General features: G+C 42.8%; 1 protein-coding gene across 7 annotated transcripts in view; it reads left to right on the top strand.

The window, feature by feature from the left end:
* Positions 1–612: 612 nt before the first annotated feature.
* Positions 613–24,340, top strand: part of TMEM185A (transmembrane protein 185A) — a 33,098-nt gene continuing 9,370 nt past the window's right edge. The window contains exons 1-4 of one of the 7 annotated variants that reach the window (XM_064574658.1): positions 629–778; positions 4,107–4,181; positions 20,612–20,788; positions 22,870–23,077. In XM_064574658.1, the coding sequence (XP_064430728.1) occupies positions 741–778; positions 4,107–4,181; positions 20,612–20,788; positions 22,870–23,077 (498 nt within the window). In that variant the 5' untranslated portion in view covers positions 629–740. Of the gene's footprint in view, positions 779–1,076; positions 1,200–1,253; positions 1,278–4,106; positions 4,182–16,571; positions 16,778–20,611; positions 20,789–22,869; positions 23,078–24,340 lie in introns of those variants that run through there. The other 6 variants (XM_064574656.1, XM_064574660.1, XM_064574657.1 and 3 more) reach the window with 6 other exon arrangements.

A 24,340-nucleotide genomic window follows, 5' to 3' on the forward strand; every position in this document is an offset into this window, starting at 1 on the left:
ACCCAGGAGGGGAAGGCGGTTAGGAGGAAAGATGACTGTGGCGCAGGGTAACCTGAGTGTGGGACCGCCAGCATGTATCCATATGCTGGCCTGGGCCTTGGGAGGGAAATTGAGATGCAGACTTGGGAGTCACCGACAGATGTAACAGGTGAAGCCTGGGATGAGAACGCCAAAATGCAACGAGTCACCGTGGCCACTATCCTCCTTCCCGCCCAGGCTCAGGGGAAACTTCCCGAAGGCAGCGCGGGCTAAGGTGACAGGTGTCTGCGAAGACCTCCCCGTGGGATTCCTGGGTGGCGCGCTCCCTTCCCGCAGGCCTGCGCCGAGTGGGCTTCCCCGCTCGGCTCTCCGCCGCCTCCCCCAGGCTCCCCGTCTCTCCCAGCCTCCAGGCACTCCCCGCCGTCCCCAGGGCCGCGGCCTCCGGGCGCCCCCAGCCAGGAAGGCGGTGTCGCACGCGGCTCGCGGCGCTTCCCGGGCCGGCGGGGCGGGGCTGGGGCGCATGCGCCGCTGCCGTACGGAAGCCCGGAAGGAGGGGCGGGAGGCGGTGGCTCAGGTTTCTCCGGGCGGCGGCGGCGGCGGCGGCGGCGGCGGCGGCGGCGGCGGCGGCGGCGGGGGCGGGGGCGGCGGCGGCGGGGGCGGGGACGCGGCTCGCGCCGGCACCATGAACCCGCTGTAACGCGCAGGCAGCGCGGCGCGGGGGGAGGGGGGAGGAGGAGGCCGCCGCGGCGAAGTTCTCCGCCATGAACCTGAGGGGCCTCTTCCAGGACTTCAACCCGAGGTGAGGCGCCGCCGGGGGAGGCGCGGCGGGCGTGAGGCTGCGGCGGGCGGCGGGGCAGCTCCCCGCGGTGCGAGCGGCTCGCTGGGCAGTGCTTCCCGCTCCCGCGCCGGGTGCCTTCAGCGCCCCCCCCCCCGACCTCGGCCCCGCGGGAACCGCGTTCCTCTCGGCCAGCCCCCCCCCCCCGCTGCTGGCCCAACGCCCCCTTCCCGTCCCCTCTTCCCGCACCCCGCTGCCTGCCCTCCGTTCCCCGCACCGGGGCCGTCTCGCTTGACCCAACACCCCTACCCGCCCCCCCCAGCTGTTTCCTCCAGTTCCTCTGAGCCCTTGAGGTTTTCCTTGGATGTATGCCCACCCCTCGCTTGTTTGCTGCTTTGTCGAGTGATACCTGACACGACGTTGAATCCTCGGAGTCAGTGTCAGGGTATGGCAATACCTTACATAATGCCTCTGGGGGTGAACCTGACGATTTTCCATACGCGGTTTCTCATCAGTCTTCACTGTAAGTTTATTTGCAGGAAGTAGATAGTATTGTCCTATTTCCCAGCTGGGGAATATCCAGTGGACAGTGTGGAGAGAACACTGATTAAGGAATGGAGCGCCTGTCCTTGCACTTGCCCAAGTGTTCTGTAACTCTGTTCCCCCCCCCAGGCTGTGTGCTCCCTGAAGCAGAGACTGTCTCATGCACATCTCACTATCCCCAGCACCTCCCACGGCATTTGAAACAGAGCAGGCCCTTATAAAATGTTTGTGGAACTAAACTGAGCCAAAAGATCTGGATTGGGGACCAGGCCCCACGTGACTGAGTTACATACTCTCTGCTCATCTGAAAAATAAGGAGTTGGCCTAACTGATCTTCTAAGTCCACTAGTTTGTGAAGGGAGTACCTGTTTCCCGTAGTTGCTGGTGGGAAGCTGTGCCCTCAGTCAACCTTTTGTATGCTAGGTCCTATGCGAGGTGCTTCAGATGCTGGGAGGTTCCAGCTTGTGGACGGAGAAAGACAAGTAAATAGATGATTTACAGCACTGTGTGGTGTTGTAGTGTGGGAGCCCAGTGGAGACCACTGCCTGGGCTGCTTGTGGGGGATGAAGGGAAGTCTTGGGAGAGATGGAGAGAGAGAGAGTATTGGGAGTGCAGTCTCCCTGGGGACAGTGCCATTTTAAGCTACAAGTCATTGTGGCTTCCTAGGTGCTCTACTCCTCTTTGAGCACTGCTGAGTTCATATTCTAGTCTGGAGTGCTAATGTCCCAATCACAGTGCAGTCATTATCGTTGTTGGCCTTGAAGGCATTCTGCATCGAGGAGCATGTTGAGAGGAGGTAAGGGAGAAGGGACTGCAGCACCTTCCTCTGCTGCTCCTAGGGGTGAGGATTGCTCTACAGGGTAGCAGGATTGGCGCTGGAGTTGGAAGGGCCTTGTGTGTCTGCACTGGCGAGGGTGGTAAGAAAGATGAGTAAAACCTGAATTGTTTTGTATCCTTGAGCCAGTCGCTTACCTGTTTTATCTGTAGAATGAGTATAATCTCAGCAGGATGGGAAGCCAAATTAATGATTGATTGCAAAGTGCTTTACACATAGATAGTTCCAGGACTGTTTTGCAAGGTGACAGATAATTCAGAACCCAAGAACTGCCTCAGGTGTTCTAACTGGCTAACAGTTGCCAAAGCACAATAGTGCTGCACAGAACATCCTTAACCATTTTCTTTTCCTGTAGCTTCTCCCCCACCCCCCAAAATTTGGTATATGAAAATTACAATGAAATATTAGGTATCTAAACAGATTTACACTTTAATTCTACTGGGATTGAAATGCATCTCTAAGTTTAAAGACCTTTTATAGGGCGCCAATTTCCTAATACAGTGTTGCTTCAGTGGGAGTGAGCAGTGTTGCCTCACAGTGGTGACTGCTAAGACAGTGGTCAGGTAATATTGGCAAGTCTGATTTTTTAGCTAATGATGTGTCATGTCTCATGGGCACACCTAGTTTTTGACATTGTTCTTTAGTCTTGTTCCATGCTGAGGAGGGCCTTCTAGACAGCTGCAGTGCAAACCAGGGGGTGTAGACAGGAAGATACCTTGTGCCAGGGCCTCTAACCTTGGTGCTGCTGCCTTTATCCCTGCCTCTAATTTGGAGCCAGTTCAACATCTCCCTCCTACCCCAGGACCTTGGCACATGCTGTTCTCGTTGTCAGGAATGTTTCCCTTTCCTCTCCTCCTGACCTAGTTAACTCTTATTTATCTTTGAGATCTCAGGTCGCTTGTTCCTTGCTGAGAGAAGGCTTTCTGACTTGCCTAAGTCCACTGATACCTGTTTATACAGTATCTGTAGCATGCTGAATTCTTCCATCATAGCACTTATTTGTACCCTTATATTTGTATGCTTATTTGATTAATGCCTGTCTCCCCTACTAAACTATAAGCTCCATGGGGCCAGGGCCATGATTCTGCCCATTATGGTATCCTGTATGCCTGCAATAGTACCTGACTTATTAAATATCTGTGGAATGAATGGATGGATGAATGAATGAATGACTCTCCAGAGCCTCTAGGAGAAATCTAAAATGGCTTCTTCCAATCACTGCTTTCCTGGTGGTGGTCTATGGCCTGGTCCTCTTTCTTCTCATCTTCCCTCCTTCAGAATCCAGCCATTCCATTAGAGAGACAGGAAAGACCATGACATTAAGGCAGAATGTGGCTGCCTTTACTTTGTGGATTATGTGTGTCACAAAAATAGTCACTATCATGGTTTTATGGTTCCCAAGGCATGGGCCATGGCTCCAGCTCTCCTTTCCAACCTTTTGATCTTGGTGAGTCTGAACCCACTGTTGTATTGCCCAGGCTCTGGAAAACTGCAGTAGCAGAGAATGATTCACAAACGTCAGCGCTCAGGTGCACAGGGCTGCCGGCTGACCCTCTGCCTATTTCCCTCTGGCAGAGAACTGGTTGATCGTGAGCTTCTTTTTAGTTACACAGGTTAAGACTCGCTGAAACAGGCATGTTGGACCCACCGAGTCCTTGTCTGAATGCCTGAGGCTTCCTAACATAACAGCCAGGGAGCCTTACTCATTGAACAGGCAACTACCAGCAGTATCCAGAATTGGCGGACCGATTCTGAGGTGCTTGTAGGAGGTGGGGATTTGGGAGTAGGTGGCATTAAGCCAGCACCGTGGCCACACCATGGAGCCTTGGGATTTTCTGCTAGCTTGCTGGAGTTGCTGGCTTGGAGAAGGCCCTTCAGCCCTGGTGGCCAGGCAGTGCTGGAAGGCTGTGAGAACTCTGCTAGGCTCTCTGAGTCATCTGCAGTGAGCTCCTGACAGTGAGGTGCATCCCACAGGTGCGCTGGACTGGGACGAAGGCTGAGGGCTGCTGCTCTGCATGTTCTGTCCTGTGAGCATGGAGTACTGAGGAGGTCAGTAGTGTTTAGAAAGTTCCATATGCTGCAACTTCTAAAAGCATTCTATGTAAGTTGTCTCTTCTTTGAATTTAGGAAACATGGATGTGATTTCTGGTAATCCTTAACAAAGGACAGCTGCCTGGCCTTTACCAGTCATTTGTAAAATATTTATATTTAAAGCATTCATTCATCAAACATCTCCCGAGTTCCTACTGTGTGCCAAGAGACGTGCTAGGTGCTTTAAGTACAAAAATAAGTGAGATATAATTCCTCTCCGTGCTCAAGCCTGGCAGGAGAAGCAGAAATGGGAAGAGAAATCAGAATTCAACACAGGAAGAGACATTGCAGAGACAGGAACCCAGTGCTGTGGGAGCACGCCGGGGCAGAGCCACCAATTCTGTCAGAGCAGTCAGGGAAGGTTCCGCAGCTCCATCTGGAGGGATATAATTGTAGGGTTTTTTCAGACCAGAGGGCAGGAAAGGCAAGTTAGGAGGGACGGAGGGTGCAGAGGCCCAGGGTTCGTGAGAGGGCCTGGTATGCTCAGACAGTGGTGAAAGGTCAGTGTGGTGGCAGCGCTGCAGGTGGCACATGTCATATGATTTAAAAATAGGACCTGTAGCGTGAATGATTACTGCAGATATCATTTACATATTACTGGGGTTTTTTTAAAGCCACTCCAGATCCATTAGTAGTGAGCGTATGTTGATACTGTTCGTGAACTACTCACCCACCACCCAAATGTCTGTTTATCTGTTGTTCTGTCATCTTAAGCCACCCAGAGTAAGAAAAACCTCTCAATTATATTGAGGTTGTTATTAAGAATAGGTATGACTTATGGGGCACCTAGCACGGGTTGGGCACAGTGTCAGTGCTTTCAGCGTTTATCAGATCTTTCCAACAACCCTGCAAGTTAGATGATCAGCCCTGTTTCACAGTCTTAGCAAGCTTGTGACTTCCCTTGAGTTGCACAGGCAGCAAAGGGCCAGGTCAGGATTCTAAAGTGAGTCAGTCGGTCTGCTTCTGAAGCCTGCGCTCGTTCCTGCGTGCCATGCTACCTCTCTAATTTAGTGACAGGCCCGCCCATGCCACAATGGGTCCAATAGCCCAAGGAGCCTTCTATTTATGAGTTGTGATTACGCAAAGCAAACCTTATATCTGAGCTTACACATCCAAATGAGTGTTATCCCTCAAAGAAGTTACTTAGGAAAAAGAGGAATATGTATATACCTATTCCACTGCTCATATTCCTTGTTACTCATCTGAAATTTCCTTTGGAGTCAGATTATAAATCATATAAGGAAATCCATCTCATTGCTTTATAATCATGGATCATTTTTGAACCAAAATAGTGCCACCTAGTTTGATCATACATCTTACTCACTAAACTTGGCTCTGACTGACTTTTGGCCATTTCCAAAAATCGAATTCACTCTCAGTGAAGAGTTGGCACCATTGAGGATATTCAGAAGGACAGACTGTAGGCTCTCAAGACGATGCCAGGAGGAAAGCTCCAAAGGTGGTTTGAGCACTGAAGTGGAATTAGCTCATTGCCTGTCAGGGGGACTCAAGTCCCATTTGAATGCATAATTTCTGGTTTTAAAAATATCATTCCCATTACTTGATAATTACACACATATTTTTCTTGTCTGTGAGCTCTTTGAAGTCCAGGATATTGAGGCATTCAATAAATGTGCTGAATGAGCAGAAGTTGAGAACAAATAGACATGTACCATTGGAGACTCTGTTGTAGGGGAGAGAGTGGGTGGGAGGAGTTTTAGATGGTTTCCTATGACTCTAGGAGTTGAGCTTCCCAGTATTGAGCTTGGGGTTTCTAATTGCCTTGCCTGATCATAGGTTGTACCTGTACTAGAATTCAAGATGAAAGCCTTGAAAAGAACTTGAGATAGGCTCTTTATATCTAATGATTCATACTTTGTCAACTATGGCCTAGTAGCGAGAAAAACGATTGCTAAGTGAGATTGTTACAACTTTTGTAGAATACTAGTAGCAGCAAAAAATAGGTAAAATTGATCATTTACACAGGGCTTCCACATCCCCCAGTCTTAGTGAATTAATATGTGAACAAACCCAGGAGGAGATAGGCTTAGGGAGAGAATGATACCCCCTCCCCTCACAATTGCGTAGCTGATAAACTTCCAGCCTGGCCTCAGTCTAGTCCTCCTTGAGAGTGATTTGTTTTTATTAGGCTTTTGTGCTTTCTTATATCTTCTGGTTAGATGCTCTTAAACATTTTTCATCTAAATAAAACCAGTTAAAACTGCCACTAGAAGAACTTAAACTTTGTCAGTAAGGGTCTGCTCAATGTAAGAGATACAGTCCCTGTAACAGTTCGGGAGAGTGTCAGCAGCTTGTCGGTTGGAGCCATTCTCTGAAGGTGTAGACAGAGAAGCACCCGCAGGGCTGTGTCAGCCAGAGCGTGTTTGCGCGCCGCGCGTGTGCGCGCATGTGTGCGTGCTGCATTTAGCTGGGAAAGATTGATCGAAACTGAGTCCAGTTGCATTCTTTTGGGGTTTCGGTTTTTGGTTTTTGGTTTTAAAGATTTTATTTATTAGAGAGAGAGAATGAGCAGAGAGGAGGGGCAGAGGGGGGGAGAGAGAGAGAGAGAGAGAGAGAGAGAGAGAGAGAAGCAGACTCCCCGCTGAGCAAGGAGCTCAAATGGGGACTCGATCCCAGCACCCTGGGATCATGACCTGAGCCGAAGGCAGCTGCTTAACCGACTGAGCCACCCAGGCGCCCCGAGTTGCATTCTTTTGATTTGCAGAAAACAGATACTAGAACTTTTACACCAGAGTCCTCTTTTCCCTAGGTATGTTCTCTCCCTCCCTCCGTTCCTTTCCCTTCCGGGCAAAGTGGAGAGAGGGAATTTGAGCCTCAAGCGAGAAAGCTCCATATACATTTCAGAGAGGACACTAGCTTTGTAGTTTGACCCCTGTGAAACTGTTTAGTGATTGCGTACTAACACTGCAGGTTGATAGAGTGGAATACGTCCATTTTAAAAGTGTAATTGGAAAGTGAAATCGAGGAAGTAGTGTTTGATGCCACAGTATCCAGCGGAACCTCTCTTTGCTGGTTTGTGGAGAATTAAGCAAAGTCTATTTTTATACTTGGACTCTGGTCTAAATGCTTCTTGAAAAGTGAGTCAAAGTAGTTTAGGCTTTGTGACTTTTTTAAAAATACATTTTCTTGTCACTGTGTTATTGCTGCATCATATTCTCTGCTTGCCAATCAGGTTTGGAATTCCCTCTTTGATATGCAGTCATCTTTTTTACTTGGCTCTCAAATGTGTCGGTATAGTTGACATACTGTTCCTTCTCCCCCAATTACAAATGTGTGTATAAATTACATCTTCTAAAATTTCTGAGTATATTAATTTATTTGATCAACTTTGTAGTTGTTCATTTTTTCAAAGAACCAGCTGTTGTTGTTACTGATTAGTTCCACTTTTGTATCTGTATTTCTGCTTTTAGTTTTATTATTTCCATATTTCAGCTCCTTTGGTATTTTTCCCCCTAAATTTCTTAGATAGAAACTTAGTTCACTAGTTTTCCGTTTGCCTCTTTTCTTCTTTCTTTTCTTTTTTGCTTTTAGTTCCACTTTTGGAGTGGATATATTTTCTCTGAGTCTTGCTTTGGCAGCAGCCTGAATGTTTTGATATTTTAGTTCGGTTTTACTAGTATTTTCAATATTCTCCAATAGTGTTCTGTTTCATCATGGATTTAGTCATTACTTAAGGAGGGAAACGAACATTTTATTGAGTATTACCTGCTTGGTGCCAAGCCTTGCAGTAGGGGCTCTCTGATAGATTATTTAATTCTTACCTCAGCACTGCCTGGTAGAGGTAGTAGTATCTGCATTTTGCTCATGAAGAACCGAAAGTTCAAACAGAGTTGCACAAATGATCTCTTCAGCTCTGCTGCACTGCTTCACAAGTGAACACTGAGAAAGATGCATATGGTTAGGCAATGTTAAATCCATTGTTGTCAGTTTATTATGAATTGTGTAGATTTTCTGCTTCCAGTCTCTGCCAGTTATAATCTACCTTACACATTCTTCTGTGCCTTCTATGCCTTTCTTTTGCTCAGAAAATCTTCAGTGGCTTCTCATTGCCTATTAATAAATTCCAAGGACTTTACCTTAATATTCAAATCCCCCTGCCTTGTTACCCAGCATACTTTCCTCTTATTTTCTCTGGTGCCTTTCCTCCTATCTGCCTAGCTCCTCACCCCCCAAGATTTACAATTTACTCTGCATGTTCCAGTCCCCTGGGATACAACAAAACTGTTTCATACTTTATACAATCTTATCCCTTTGTCTGGAATTCCCTGTCCCCAACTTACTGCCCAAATCCCACCTCCCTTCCCAGCTCTCCCAGAGAAACCAATTTTCCATGTACTGGTGTACGATGATACAGTAAGTTACATGTTGATAGATCACCTCCCTTTGTTCCTATTAGTCTTTGAGCAACTAAAGGGCAGAGACTTCCTTTCTCATTTTTATACATTCCTCTTTTTTTTTTTTTTAAAGATTTTATTTATTTAATTGACAGCGAGACAGTGAGAGAGGGAACACAAGCAGGGGGAGTGGGAGAGGGAGAATCAGGCTTCCCGTGCAGCAGGGAGCCTGATCCCGGGCTGGATCCCAGGACCCTGGGATCATGACCTGAGCCGAAGGCAGACGCCCAGCGACTTAGCCACCCAGGCACCCCTCATTTTTATACATTCCTTACTTTGAAGGCACTCAAACAGTTTTTAATTTAATTTAATTTAATTTAATTTAATTTAATTTTTTAAAGATTTTATTTAAATTGAAGTTAGTTAACATAGAGTGTATTACTAGTTTCAGGGGTAGAATTTAGTGTGATTCATCAGTTGCATACAACACCCAGTGCTCATTACATCATGTGCCCCCGTTACATTTGTGTTTATTGTATCAGTGCCCATGATCCCTTTTCTCTCCCATCTGGAAAAATCTGTATGTATGTAAAGAAAGTGTAATTTTTGTCCTGCTACTTGACTCTCTCTATAGAACCATGCTATTTTTTGTCTACTGTAGTGTTCATTTCCATAGTTTACTTAGGAATTTTGTCTACTTTATCTGTGATTATTTAATAGTAGCATGTAGAAAGAAGCCCACAATGAAGAAATCTCTGTATATTCTTAATAGAAAAATGGTCAGATTATTGCCATCTTCTATGGCCAAGTTGCTAGTCTTCCATTGTTTACATTTTCATTGTTAGTCATTTCAGTATTTTAATAGTTTATCTTTGAAATCTACCAAATTACTATACTAGTAAACTGCTTCTCTTGTCCTTACCCAAACATGATAAACCTTTGTCCTCTACTTTCTTGTAGTTGATTTGACTTTTGATATCGGTTGCAAATGTGATTCTTAAATGCAACAGATTTAGATTTTATTTTTTAATCCAGTAAGTGAACTTTCTTATAATAGGTCTCTGGTAGGCAGAATAATGATCCCCCAAATATACCCACATCCTAATTCTAGAAACCTGGGAATATATTCCATTACATGGCCAAGAGGAATTAATGTAGCAGATGGAATTAAGGTTGCTAATCAGCTGACCTGAAAATAGGGAGATTATTCTGGATTCCCTGGCGAGGCTGATAATCACAAGTCTTAAATGTAGAAGAGGGAGGGCAGAAGAGGAGGTCAGAGTGAGTTGCTGTAAGGAGGACTGGACTCTCCCCTGCTGGCTCTGAAACTGGAGCAAGGGGCCATGAGCCAACGGGTTACAAGCAGCCTCTAGAAGCTGGTCAGGCAGGGAAACAGTCTTTTCTAGAGCCTCTGGAAGGATCACAGCTCTGGTGGCACCTTGATTTTAGCCCAGTGAGAGAACCATTTCAGACGTTTGATGTCTGGAACAGTAAAGATAATGAGTTTATGCTTTTTAAACCACAAGGTTGGTGGTACCTTTGTATGACAGCAATAGGAGAGTAATACAAGAACATTTCATCCTATTTATAGTTTTTCAACCCCAGTATTTGAAGTAGGAATTATATTTTTGTATTATTATCTGTTCTAAGTTTCTGTTTTTCATTTTTCATGGAATAGACCCTGAACTCTTAATTTCCTTTTAAATTACATCAAAAATTATAAAGCAATCACTTTCCCAACATTTTAAACGTTTTGGTATTTCTAGTATTTTCTTCAATTAAAAAAAAAAAAAAAACACCTCTCTTTTAGGGAAGATCATGAATTTAGCTCAGAGGGTTTACTCTCCCTGTACCTCATCTATTTTTTGTTTATAGTTTGAAAATCCTTTAGAAAAATTTTACCTCCATGTATTATTTAATTTACCTATGAATCCTGTGTTTACCATTGTCCTTGCATTTGTTAATGTTCTAATTCACTTATTTTTTTAAACAAAAATTATCTGTTTTCAAATCCATTGTTTCTGGTAATGATATGTGTAGCCATAGGCTTTGGTTGACAAATTGGTTCTGGTTTTCTAGTTTTTGCACTATTCCCCCCTGGGCTTTCAGAGAAGAAAAAGTCGCTTGTGCTGATTCCTTTCTCTGTGGTGATCACTCCATTTCTATTAGCTTGTGCGTCCCCCTCAAGCCTTTGTCTTCTCCAGTGTCTAGTGATGAGGTCGTTCTTACCTTGGTGTCTTTCAGTGGTAGCTTTCTTTGTAGCAGCTCATAAAAGCCTCCCTTAGTTTTGAGCATTAATAATCATAACTAACATGTATTCAGTGCAGCAGTTAGCAAAGCATTTTTCACAGACCCCTGAGGGGGGCACTTGAGAACCTTTCTAGGGCTCTGCAAGGCCACAACTGTTTTCATAATACTAAGATGTTTGCCTCTCTCTGGGTTGACATTTGCACTGACGGGACAAAGCAGTGCTGGGTAAACTGCTGCCACCTGAGCACAAATCAAGCCGGTGACACGAAACTGGACCAGTAGTCACTGGATTCTTCAATGCAGTACGCTGGCAGTGGGAAAAACAAAACAAAACAAAACAGCCAGCTTCCCCTAAGGATGTCCTTAAAGCATACAAAAATACCAGTCTCACTAAATACTGACCTTGAGTATACATCCATTTTAATATTCTGTGTGACAAAATAGGAAGAATGCAGAATGGCTGTCAGCTGTATACTGAAGTACAGTGGTTGACTCAAGGGCAAACACTTGTGGGGGCGCCCAGTTGGCTCAGTCAGTAGAGCCTGTGACTCTTGATCTCAGGGTTGTAAGTTCAAGCCCCATGTTGGGTGCAGAGATTACTTCAACAACAGCAACAACAACAAAAAAACAAACAACGACAACACAAAAAACCCATTTGTGTGCCTGGGCTGCAAGCTGCCTTTCTTCGTGGAATACAGTTTTTACCTGGGAGGACAACTCACAGGCAAGACTATGGCTGTTTGTATTAGGGCACTTGGCAGACATTTTTCTTGAAAATCCAAGTGAACCTGTAACTTGGAAATAACAGCACTGATATACAATAAACACAAATCTAACTTAAAATGTAAAAGAAAACTTGTTGGAGTGCCTTCAGTGTTTTCAACAAGGAGAACAACTGATGGTGTTTTTGCAAACAGTAAAATTTGAGCTTTCAAGGGAAAATCAGGATTTTTGAAAAGTTTTATCTACCCCCATGAACTTGACAGCCTCCCAATACTTACATATTTCTGATGAAGTGGGTTATGACAACAACTAATGTGATTTTTGCCTTTGTATAGTGAAATGTGTCAGCATTTGAAAGATCTTTATTAGTGAACTAATATTTTCCAATCAACCTACATGGTATTATAATTATGTAGGGATAAAACATTCCTTCAAAGTGCCAGAGAGACCAATGGATTTTAATGTAGCAGACTACAAGAAGTTCAGTGATAGGGTTTCAGATTCCACATCACAGTTAACCTTCAGAAAACTACCACTGGTTGACTTTTGGTATCCTGTCAAAGAAGAATATCCACCATTATCTGAAAGAGCTATTAAAATACTCAGTTCGTTTCTAACTACAAATCTCTGTGAAGCCAGATTTTCTTCATATGCTTGAACCAAAACAACATATTGCAACAGAATGAATGCAGATGTAGATATTAAAACCTAGGTGTCTTTTATGAAGCCAGACATTTAAAAAATTTTCAAAACTGTACAAATTTTGGAAAATAATTTTTTTCATTAAAATTATGTTACTTATGTTAACATATAATGACTTTATTGTTATTTTTAAATGAATTAATAAATATTTCAAAAATAAGTTTAAAAATCTGATACAGTAAATAATAGTAGGTATAACCCATATAAACAAAGCTCTTTGGGTTCCTCAGTAATTTTTAAGAATGTAAAGGAGTCGTACAAAATATTTTGAGAACCACTAATGTAGTGCTTTACACAAAGCACTTTTCATATTCATTATCTTGTATTCACAACCACCTTATGAGGTATATATTACTCTGATTTTAAACACGAGAATACTATGGCGCAAAAAGGCAATATATATATTCCAGTTAGCAACCTTTCCAAATCTGATGGTCCTCCCACTGTGGTTTACATTCTTGGAGGTTTGCTTCTGAGTTGACTTTTGTAGGTCCCATCTCCTTACAACCTTCCCCCTTTTTTCCAATTGAAGTTTCTTACATTGTTTTTCATAATGCAAGTACAGTACGTGTACCTTGAAAAAAAACTAGTCATAAGAATGTAAAGACTGTCCTTAATCCTCCCCACTGGAGATCATTGTTAATTCTCAGTGTGTATCTCTGCAGATGCTTTTCCAAGAATGTTGAATTATCAGTATAATGTCAGTATTAAAAGGACTTTGGGGTCAAATGTCAAATAGATCTTAGTGTGAATCCCAGCTCTGTGAACTGCTAGCTGTTTGGACAAGTTATTTAACTTCTAAGCCTTCGTTCCTCATCTGTAAAATGGGAATAGTGAAAGTGCCTCCTTCGCAAGGCTGCTGTGAGGCTGAAGTGAGATAGTGCATGAAAAGCAGCTCAGTCTTGACATGTCATAAACGTCCTGTAAATGTCAGCTACTAAGGGGGGTGTGTACACATAGGTACATCAATAGATATGCCAGGTTTATTGAACTATATTTTACATGCAGTAAAATGTATCCTTTTTTAGTGCATAGTCTTCTGCGTTTTGATAAATCCATCTGTTTGTGTAACCACCACCCAAAGTGCTAGATACAGCACAGTTCCATCACTGCAAAAACAATTCCCTCATGCCCCTTTGTAGTCAACTTTTTCCTCCCAGACAGCCACTGGTAACCACACTGATATATTTTCTGTATCTTCACTTTTTGCCTTTTCCAGAACATCAACTAAATGGAGTCGTACAGTATGTTGTGTTTCCAGTTTGAGTTATTTTACTTAGCATAGTGCATTTGAGGTTTATGCGTGTTGTTGCATGCATCCCTGCTTTGTTCCTTTTTACTGCTGATTAGTATTCCATTGAACAGATAGACCACCATTAGTTTAACTGTTCACCAGTTGATGGACATTTGGGTTGGTGCCAGTGGCTATTACAAATAAAGCTGCTTTGAACATTTGAATACAAGTCTTTGTGTGGACATATGCTTTTCATTTTCTTGAGTAAATACCTAGGCCTGGGATTGCTGGGCCATAGAGTATGTCCTTTAAAAAAACTGCCAGGGTGCCTGGGTGGCTCAGTTGGTTGGGCAACTGCCTTCGGCTCAGGTCATGATCCCGGAGTCCCGGGATCGAGTCCCGCATCGGGCTCCCTGCTCGGCGGGGAGTCTGCTTCTCCCTCTGACCCTCCCCCCTCTCATGCTCTCTCTCTCTCATTCTCTCTCTCAAATAAATAAATAAAATCTTTAAAAAATAAAAAAATAAAAAAACTGCCAGAGTGTTTTCTAAAGTGGCTATACTGTTTTGCATTCTCAGCAGCAATACGTGAGAATCCCAGTTGTTCCACATCCTTAGCAATAATTGTCTAAGTTGATCATTTTAATTTTAGCCATTGTGGTGAACGTGTCGTTTTATCTTGTTATTTGATTGCATTGATATTGTATTTCCTTAATGCCTGGAAATTCGAGTATCTTTTCATGTGCTTATTTGCCTTTTATATAACTTCTCTGATGGAGTGTCTGTTCTTATCTTTTTTGGCCATTTTTAAATTAGATTGTTTTCTCATTTTTTAGTTGTAAAAGTCCTTTATATGTACTGGGTACAGGTACTTTGTCAGATATATGTTTTCAGAATAGGTTCTCCCAGTTTGTGGCTTGTGGGTTTTCATTTTTTAAATTGTCTCTTTTGGAGATTGATGGTTTTTAATTTTGAAGAAGTCCAGTTTTGTATCCCATCTAAGAAATCTTTTCCTAACGCTAGGTGGCAAGTGTTTTTCCCTCCTATGTTTCCTAGATGTTTTACAGTTTGGGCTATTATGTGTAGGTCTGGGATCGATTTCACATAAATGTTTGTATAAGCCATGAGGTTAAGAGTGTAGGTGCATGTTCCTTATCTATCCAACTGTTTCAACACCATCTGTTGAAACACAATCCTTTCTCCATTGAATTGCCTTGGCACCTTTGTCAAAAATTAACTGACCATATATGTATGAGTCTGTTTTTGGATTCCATTCTGTTCTCTGTATCTCTCCTGATGCTAATACCACATTGTCTTGATTATTGTAACTTTATAATAAGCCTTGAAAGCATGTAGTATAGATTCTCCAACTTTGTTCTTTCTCACAATTATTTTGCCCATTATGGGTCCTTTCATTTTCACATAACTTTTAGAATCACTGTGTCAGTTTCTACAGAGGCATTTTCACTGGGATTGTGTTGAATCTTTAGAATACTTTGATGGGTGTGGTAGGCTAAACAATGGCTGTCAAAGATAACCACTTCCTAATCCATGGAACTTGTGAATATTACCTTCTGTGGCAAAAAGGTGAATATTAGCTTATGTCATAAAATATGTGATTAAGTTAAAGATCTTGAAATGGGGACAGTATCTAGGATTATCTAGGTGGGTCCTAAATGCAGTCATGGGTTTCCATATAAGAAGGAGGCAGAAGGACGTACTATTAACACAAGAAGGCAATGTGATGTGAGCAAAGAAAAAGATTTGAAGATGCTGCACTGCTGGTTTTGATGATGGAGAAAGAGGTCTAAGGAGTGCAAGGAATATAATTATAGAAACTGAAAAAGGCAAGGAATGGATTCTCCCCCAGGTCTCCAGGGGGAATGGGCCCTGCTGACACCTTAGTGAAAATAGTGAAATCTATTTTGGACCTCTGGCCTCCAGAACTATAAGAGAATAAATGTCTATTATTTTAAGCCACCAAGTTGGTGGTAATTTGTTATAGCAACCATAGGAAATTAATACACAGAGTATGTAAATCTTAACAATATTCAATTTTCTAATCTATAAACATAGTGTATCTCTCCGTTTATTTAGATCTTTAATTTTTCTCGATAGTGTTTGGTAGGTTTCAGTGTACAAGTCTTGCACGTATTTTGTTTATTTCAGTGTTTCATATTTTGATGATTGTAAATGGCAGTCTTTTCATGAGCTTTTAATTTTAGAATAGTTTTAGATTTATAGGAAAGTTGCAGTAAATGACAGTTTTTTTAAAAAAAAGATTTTATTTATTTGACAGAGGCGAGAGAGGGAACACAAGCAGGGGGAGTGGGAGAGGAGGAAGCAGGCTTCCCACGGAGCAGGAAGCCCGACATGGGGCTCGATCCCAGGACCCTGGGATCATGACCTGAGCCGAAGGCAGATGCCCAACGACTGAGCCACCCAGGCACCCCAGTAAATGATAGCTGTTTTTTTTTTAAATCTCAGTGTCCAATTTTTCATTGCTAGCATAAAGAAATACAGTAATATTTTTTGTACATTTACCTTGTATCCTGCAACTTTGCTAAATTCACTGATTTGATTTGGAAATGGGTTTTTTGGGGGGGTAGATTAGCGAGGATTTTCTACACAGATAGTCATATTGTCTGCAAATATCAGATTTACTCCTTCCTTTCAATTCTTTATTGCTTTTATTTCTTTTTCATGTATTATTGTTATGGCTAGACCTCCAGAACAATGTTGAATAGGTGTATTGAAGTGGAGGTACTTGCCTTGTTTCTAAAGGGAAAATATTTAGTCTTGCACCATTAAACATTATTTTCATAGATACCCTTCTATTCCTAATTTGTTTAGAGCTTTTATGTTGAATGGGTAGTGAATTATGTCAAATGCTTTTGCTGAAACTGTTGAGATAATCATTTTTTTTCATTCTGTTAATACAATGAATTACATTATTCGTTTCAAATGTCAAGCCAAGCTTGCAATCCTGACTAAACCACACTTGGTCATACTGTAATATCCTTTTTATATATTGCTGGACTCAGTTTGATAATTTTTTAAAAAGATTTTTATTTATTTATTTAACAGAGAGACACAGCGAGAGAGGGAACACAAGCAGGGGAAGTGGGAGATGGAGAAGCAGGCCCCCTGCCGAGCAAGGAGCCTGATGCGGGGCTCGATCCCAGGAACCTATGATCATGACCTGAGCCGAAGGCAGACGCTTAACAACTGAGCCACCCAGGCACCCCAGTTTGATAATTTTTAAAGGGTTTTTGCATTTATCTTCATGAAGGGTATTGGTTTATAGTTTTCTTTCTTGATCAGGTTTTGGTATCAGGGTAATGCTGGCCTCATAAAATAAATTGGGAAATATCCCTCTCCCATCTTTTTCTGTAAGAATTTGTGCAAAGTTGGTACTATTTCTTCTTTATGTATTTGATAGGTTTTTTTCAGAGCTTGACATTTTCTTCATGAGAAGGATTTTAACTACAATTTTAATTTATTTCATAGATATAGGGATGTGAAAGTATTTCTTCTTGTGTGAACTTTGATAATGTCTTTCTTTAAGAAATTTACTTGCATAAAGTTGTTCATAATATCCCCTTCTAATCTCTGTAATGTTTGTAGGATTTGTAGTAATGTCCCTGCTTTCATTTCTGATATTGGTGATTTTTGTCTACTATTTTTTTCTGCTCACTCTGGCTATAGGTTTACTATTTTTCTTGATCTTTTCAAAGAACCAGGTTTTAGATTCATTGATTTTTTTTTCTGCACTTGTATTTATCATTTCCTTCCTTCTGCATACTTTTTAAAATTTCCTTCTCTTCCTAGTTTCTTTTTTTTTTAAATTTATTTATTTGAGAGAGAGGGAGCTGGAGAGAGTGCAAAAGTAGGGGGAGGGGCAAAGGGAGAGGGAGCAGCAGACACCCCACCAAGCACCTGAGCCAAAGGCAGATGCCCAGCCAACTGAACCACTCAGGTGCCCCTCTTCCTAGTGTCTTAAGGGGCATCTTAGATCATTGACTTTAGATCTTTTCTAACGAAAACATTTGATGCTATAAAGTTCCCTTAAGTACTGCTTTAGCTGGAGCTCACAAATTTTAGTAAGCTGTATGTCCACTTCCATTTAGTCTGGAATTTTTCAGATTCTCCTTGTGTTTGTTTTCTTTTACCTATGGATTATTTAGAATAGTGTTATTTAATTTGCAAGCATTTTGAGAATTTTCCAGATATCTTTATGTTGTTGATTTTTAGTTTAATTTCATTGTGTATGTAGATTTACTTTGTATGATTTTGATCCTTTTAAATTTGTTGAGTCTTGTTTTATGACCCAGATTTCAGTCTGTCTTGGTGAATATTCCATGTGCATTTGAAAGGAATTTGTATTCTGCTGTTGTAGGAGGAATGCTTTATCAGTATCAATTAGGTCATGTTGGTTGATACAGTTTTAGTAATTTCTATGTGTTCTATCAGTTATTGAGAGAGAAGTGTTAATTTTCAATAATAATTATGGATTTTTCCATTTTTCCTTAATATTTTCTACATATATTGTGAAGCTTTGTTATTAGGTACACAAGTATGTACAGTTGTTAGATCCTCTTCAACAAATTGACCTCTTTATCATTATGAACTGCCCCTATTTGTCCCTGGTAATATTTCTTGTTCAAAAACATACTTGTCTTAGATTGTGGCAGGCAGAGTAGCCCCGCAAAGATATCCAGGCCCTAAGCCCTGGAGCCTCTTACTGTCCTGTTACAGGGTAAGGGGGACTTTGCAGAAGTATCTAAGGTTATAGTACTAGTTTCTATTGTTTCCATGACAAATTACCACAGATTTAGTGTCTTAAAACTACACAGAACTTACTATCTCACATTTCTATGGGTCAGAAGTACAGGTGTACCAGGGCTAAGTTGGGTTTTCCGCTTAGAGTCTCACAAGGCCCAAATCAAGGTGTGGGCCGCATTCCTTTCTGGGGCTCTGGGGATTCATCTGCTTCCAGACCCTTTGGGTTGTTGTCAGAATTTAGTTCCTTGCGGTTGTAGAGCTGAGAACCCCATTTTTCTTGCTGGCTGTCAGCAGGAATCATCCTCAACTTCTAGAATCTGCCTGCATTCCTTGGCTCATGGCTCCCTTCCTCCGTCTTCAAAGCCAGCAAAGGCAGGTTGAATCCTTCTCATGTTTAGAATTTTTCTGACTTCCCCTTCTAACCCATCTCTCCGCTTCTGCTACATCTCTCTTGACTCGTAGGCCTCCTTTTTCTGCTTTTAAGGATTCATATGATTACATTGGGCTCACCTGGATAATCTAGGTTAATCTCCCTATTTTAAGGTCCCCTGATTAGTAACCTTAATTCCATCTACAAAGTGCTTTCTTGGTAGTGCCTAGATTAGTGTTTGATTGAATAACCAGGGGACAGGAATTTGGGGGAATATCTTTAGAATTCTGCCTACCACAGTTATGGACTTGATAGGAATAGTATCCTGGGTTATCCAGGTGGACCCAGTCTAATCACATGAGCCCTTAAGCAGAGAACTTTTGCTGGAAGCAGGAGCAATGTGGCAGAAGGAGACGTCAGAAGAAGTCTAAGTGTGAGAAAGATTCAGTATGCTGCTGCAGGCTTTGAGATGTAAAGGCTTCCTCAGAGAGAGCCCTCTAGGATCCAAGGGCAGCCCCGAGCTGACAGCCAGTGAAGAAACTGGGATCTCAGTCCTACAGCCATGAGAAACCAAATTGCCAGCAACCTGAATGAACTTGGAAGCAGATTCTTCCCAGAATCCCTTGATAAGAGCCCAGCCAACTGACATCTTGATTTCAGCCTTATAAGCATCTGAGCAGCAAAATTAACCAAGCTTGCCTGGACTTCTGACATATATAACTGTGAGATCATAAAATTGTATTGTTTTAACCTGCTAAGTTTGTGGTGATTTGTTAGAGCAACAGAAGACTGAAACAGATATTAATATGTCACTCCAGGTTTCTTTTAGTTAGTGCTTGCTTGGTATAACTTTTTCTGTCCTTTTAGTTTTAATCTGTGATTTTATAGACAGATGAAGTGGGTTTCTTTTAGATAGCATATAGTTGTCCTGCTTTTTAATCCAATCTGACAGTTCTTGTCTTTTAACTGATAAACGATTTACATTTCTTGTAATTGTCAGTAGGGTTGGGTGTTAACTACCTTCTTGCTGGTCCTGGGAACTGCTTCTAGGCAGTAAGCTGGAGCAGTAATTAAACTCACTTCCTTTCTTTCTTTCGTTCTTTCCTTCCTGTCATCACAGTCCTTTGCTGGACACAGCCTTTGTTGTCTAGTATCTGAAAACTCTTGTCTCCTATATTTTGTCCAGTTTATTGTTTAAGGTGGGAAGAAAAGCCCCATTCCTCTTACTTCATCAAAGCTAGAACTAGAAGTCCTCAACAGTGTAATTTCTAATTAATATTTTAAGGACATCCTCTTCAGGAAGTCCCTTTTATGTGAAATGTGAGTGTGTGTGTGTGTGTGTGTGTGTGTATATAATCTGTTCAGTCACAGAAAGTATAATACATGTACTAAAATGTTACTGTATCTGAACACGGCAGATTAAAAATGCCATATCTTTTTAAAAATAGAATCAAATAATTAGCCAGTGACGAAACTTGACCATATCCTAAACATGTCAGCCTTTTTCAGTCTCCATGTTTTGGTACATCTAGTTCCTTCTGCTTGGAATGCTTCCTCATCTCAGTCTTTCTTGCCTGGCAGCTTTCCACATATCTTCTGGAACCAGCTCCAGGGGCATCACTTCTCTGCTTCCTAGTGCCCCCAGACAGAATCCAGATTTGTTCTTCTGGGTTCCCGTCACGCTCTACCCTCGCACCATTCTGGCACACACCATTCTGTATTAAAATTCTGTGTTTCTGTGTGGCCTCCCTCCTACCAGAAGGCCCTGGAAAGCAGGGAACTTATTTTAGTCTCCTTTATGTTTCCAGACTCCCCTAACACAGTATGTCTACTACGTAGAGCTTTTCAATATATGATTGTTGAATTAGTGACTCTTCACACGTGCTCAAAAATGCTGCTGTTATGACTCTCCCTTTCAGTGTCACATAGTTGTAAAAGTGAGTCATCTTTAATCATTTTACTTTTCTCCTAGTAAATTCCTCATCTATGCCTGTCTCCTGCTGTTCTCTGTGCTGCTGGCCCTTCGTCTGGATGGCATCATTCAGTGGAGTTACTGGGCTGTCTTTGCTCCAATATGGCTGTGGAAGTTGATGGTTATTGTTGGAGCCTCAGTTGGAACTGGAGTCTGGGCACGAAATCCCCAATATCGGTAATACTGCTTTATAAAACCCACTGGTCTCTACCCTGAGGGAGCAATATCTTGTTTTTCACTTTTGACTAAGGACTGTTTTTTTCAGCCTCTCTGGGGTTTTATAAGAACTGTAATATAGGCAAACTGAGTTCTCTTCTAAGTAGTTTAAAAATTAGGGGTTTGATATGCATTTTTAAATAAAAGCAGTGTCGTTTGGGCTGCTTGAGATCCTAGCCCTCCCACAAAAGCCAACGTAATAGAAAGAGCATCCAAAATATCGAACTGTTGTATCATGCTGGGCTAGGAAGTATAAAACTATCATGTTTGCAGGAGCAGTTCCCTAAAACAGAAGCCTGGCTTTGGTCATCAGGGATATATCCGTCTCCAGTTCAGTCCTGGAATTGGGGTTCCTCTTGTCCCAATCTCCTAGTCCTGGGATTTTAGGACTGTTAGCAGTATGCGTGTTGGGAGGGTAGCTTGGCCAGGAAACAGTGTGTCGCTGAGACAGGGCAAGATGAGGCCCAGATGCTGTGAAGGAGAGCAGAGCCTTTGGGGGCCAGGCAGAGGGGTAAGCTTTACCTTCAAGCCCTCTGTGCCTTTCTTCTCGGCTGCCGCAGCTCTTTCAGGTTCCTGGAGTTGGCTCAGCTCCGGTGTGCAGCCTAGTGCTGCTGGGGCCCAAAGAGTCTCTTCTCCCTCTCAGAGGCTGGCACTTCAGAAAGGGAAAAGGGACACTTGAGGGGCTCTTCTCAACCCTCAGCAGGAAGACGGGGAGGGAAGGAGTGCCACGTGGGCAGCTGCTCACATGCGAGAAGGGCAGGTGTTTCGGTCTTGATCAGCTCATGTCACACACATCGCTACAGGCATAGCTGCGAACCTTAGAGCAGTCCTGCAGAGAGCCTTGGCAGATGGGGGACGTTTGTGTGTAGCTGTTTGCAAGTCCTTCGACTTCCTTTTCTCTTTTTTGAGATCACCTGTACAGCTGGCAAATCTTTTCTTTTTTATGAGATATTTTCAGATATCTAATATTTATGACTCAAAGAATGAAAAGTTAAATAACTAAACATGTTAGGTTCCACTCATTGATATTGAGAAGCTATTTGAGCTTTGCCCAGCTGGTTTAATTTAAGATTTTTAGAGCGAGAAAAGGAACTGTGTGTGTGTGGTTGAATGTAGTGAGTGTGCAGGCATGGCCATTCGGTGTTCACATTCTCCGGTGGAATGTTGGTGGGTCCTATACAGGTGACCACTGGCTTCATGTTCTCTGTGTCCTAACCTCAGGTGTATTTATCACCAAGAAGATACATCATAAATGTTTATCTGTATTTTGAATGAAACACTGTGGGCCTTCCAAATGCATTTTTTAAGCATTGCCCTGTTTAGCAGCCTAATTATTTTTCAGTTGTTAATCTGATGAGTTCCTGCATGGTACTTAAACAGCTAAGTAACCTGATTTTGTTTAAAAACAGTTTTAACTGCTCTTCCTTCTCTTTCATCTGCAGGTGTTAATTCATCCTCATGGAATAGAAAGGAAAATAAAAAGACGTTCATAATTTTACCGGCATTTTTAAAATAGCACCTAACAATAGTTATTATATTTTCTTGAAATATAACCCGCGCTTATTCATAAAGCTAGTTATTTTTATAGTATTGCATGAAATGTGATTTACATGGTTTTTAATTTGTTGAGAGATGAGGATCATGAAATTTAAGGGATATTTGTCCGTTTTTAGTAGTAGAAGCAATCAGCTTGAATAATCTTGGAAGTAGTTTAATTTAAAGTTATGAACACAAGCATTTATGTTTACTGTCAGGGGAGTAATAACTCTGGCTGTCACTTCTGAGAATGTCGTTATCCAGTTAAAACTTTGGTTTGATTGTAATGTTCATTTATTGTCATGTAGTAGTTCTTTGACGTTTGAAAGATTGCCCATTAAAGATTAAGTGTAAGTTCCCTTTTTACCTAACTTCCTTTGCTTTTTGTCAGATTTATAAATATCGTTCATAGTATCAACATAAGTTGGTATTTGACCTGGACTGCCTGCCTGTTTTGGAGATTCTGAACTGAGTATTTTTCTTCTTCTTCTGATGTCTCTTTTTAGAGCAGAAGGAGAAACGTGTGTGGAGTTTAAAGCCATGTTAATTGCAGTGGGCATCCACTTGCTCCTGTTGATGTTTGAAGTTCTGGTCTGTGACAGGATTGAAAGAGGAAGCCATTTCTGGCTTCTGGTCTTCATGCCGCTGTTCTTTGTCTCCCCGGTGTCCGTTGCAGCTTGTGTTTGGGGCTTTCGACATGACAGGTCACTAGAGGTGAGATTTCATATATTCAAGAATGTTTTAAAAAGTAAAATGTTTTGGTCTGTTATTGTAATGTACATTTCTTGCCCTTTGTTAGGAAGAGATTAGTCTGTAACTCTAGATTATGGTATGTAAGGAAACAAAAGCTGATGGAAATAATCATGGTTCTCTTTCTTGACTTAGAACGCAGGCTCCGTCCAGCTCCATGGCTTTCCCTAGTCCCCAGTGTTGGTCAGGCTTCTCCTGAGAAACAGAGCCAATAGGAGAGGTGGGGAAAGGGGGGAGGGAGGAAGGAAGGGAGGGAGGGGGAGAGAGAGTGCAATTGATTAATTTTAAGGATCTGGCTCATGGACTGGTGGGGCTGACAAGTCTGAAATTCATAGGGCGGACCGGTAGGCTGAAGATGCAGCCCGAGTCGATGCTGGCGTCTTGAAACAGAATTTCGTCCTCTCCAGGAAACCTCAGGCTTTCTAACTCATTCGAGGCAACCACCCACAGTCTCAAGGATGGTCTTTACTGAAAGGCAGTCCTTTCACAGCAATACCTAGACCCGTGCTCGCTTCAGTAAGCGGTCCTGTGTAGCCCGGGCACATGGACACCTCAGAGCAAGCGCCACGCCACCGCAGACCCCGTGATCTAGCGTTTCATCTGCTCCCCAGTTCGCTTCGAGCCCTTTGTGCCTCGACATAGGGGAGACGCAGCTGAATCAAAAAGCGGCGTGAGCAGTCCTAGTACCAGTACGGAAGGTGACAGCAGGTCACATTTCTTGAGCACTTACCGTGCGCCGGGCCCCGGGCTGGTTTCTTCCCGGGCGGTAGTGTCCTGGTGAAGTAGATGCAGCGGCCACCCCTGTTTTACGACAGGGGAAGGGATTTGTTCCTGGCCATTCGTTAAGGGGCAGGGCCGGGGCCAGGATCACACGTCAGTCAGCCCGACCCCGGAGCCTGCACACCGAACCGCACGGAAGCTGAGGGCCCAAAGCCCTACACGGACGGGGCGAGGGGAGAACTGGATGCTAGGGAGGCTTGGTTTTGAGCTGGGTGAGTAACAAGCGCAGGAAGGAGAGTGGCAGTGGGGCCGGAAGGCTCCCGTAGAGAGGGCTGGTGAGGGAGCAAGGCTCTGTAGGAACCCAATGGAACAGGACCCTGAGCCCTGAGCACCAGGACGCTTAGTCTCCACCGGGGAGAGGGCAAGGGCACAGGGGAGCGTGGCCAGTCCCGCAGCAGCGACCATGGAGGGAGGGCCATCTGAGGGCTCACTTCCCCCCCCGCCTTC

This window comes from Mirounga angustirostris, unplaced genomic scaffold (genome assembly GCF_029215605.1).
Source record: "Mirounga angustirostris isolate CCGP_5_RB_7025 unplaced genomic scaffold, mMirAng1.0.hap1 SCAF_11, whole genome shotgun sequence".
Lineage (NCBI taxonomy): Eukaryota > Metazoa > Chordata > Mammalia > Carnivora > Phocidae > Mirounga > Mirounga angustirostris.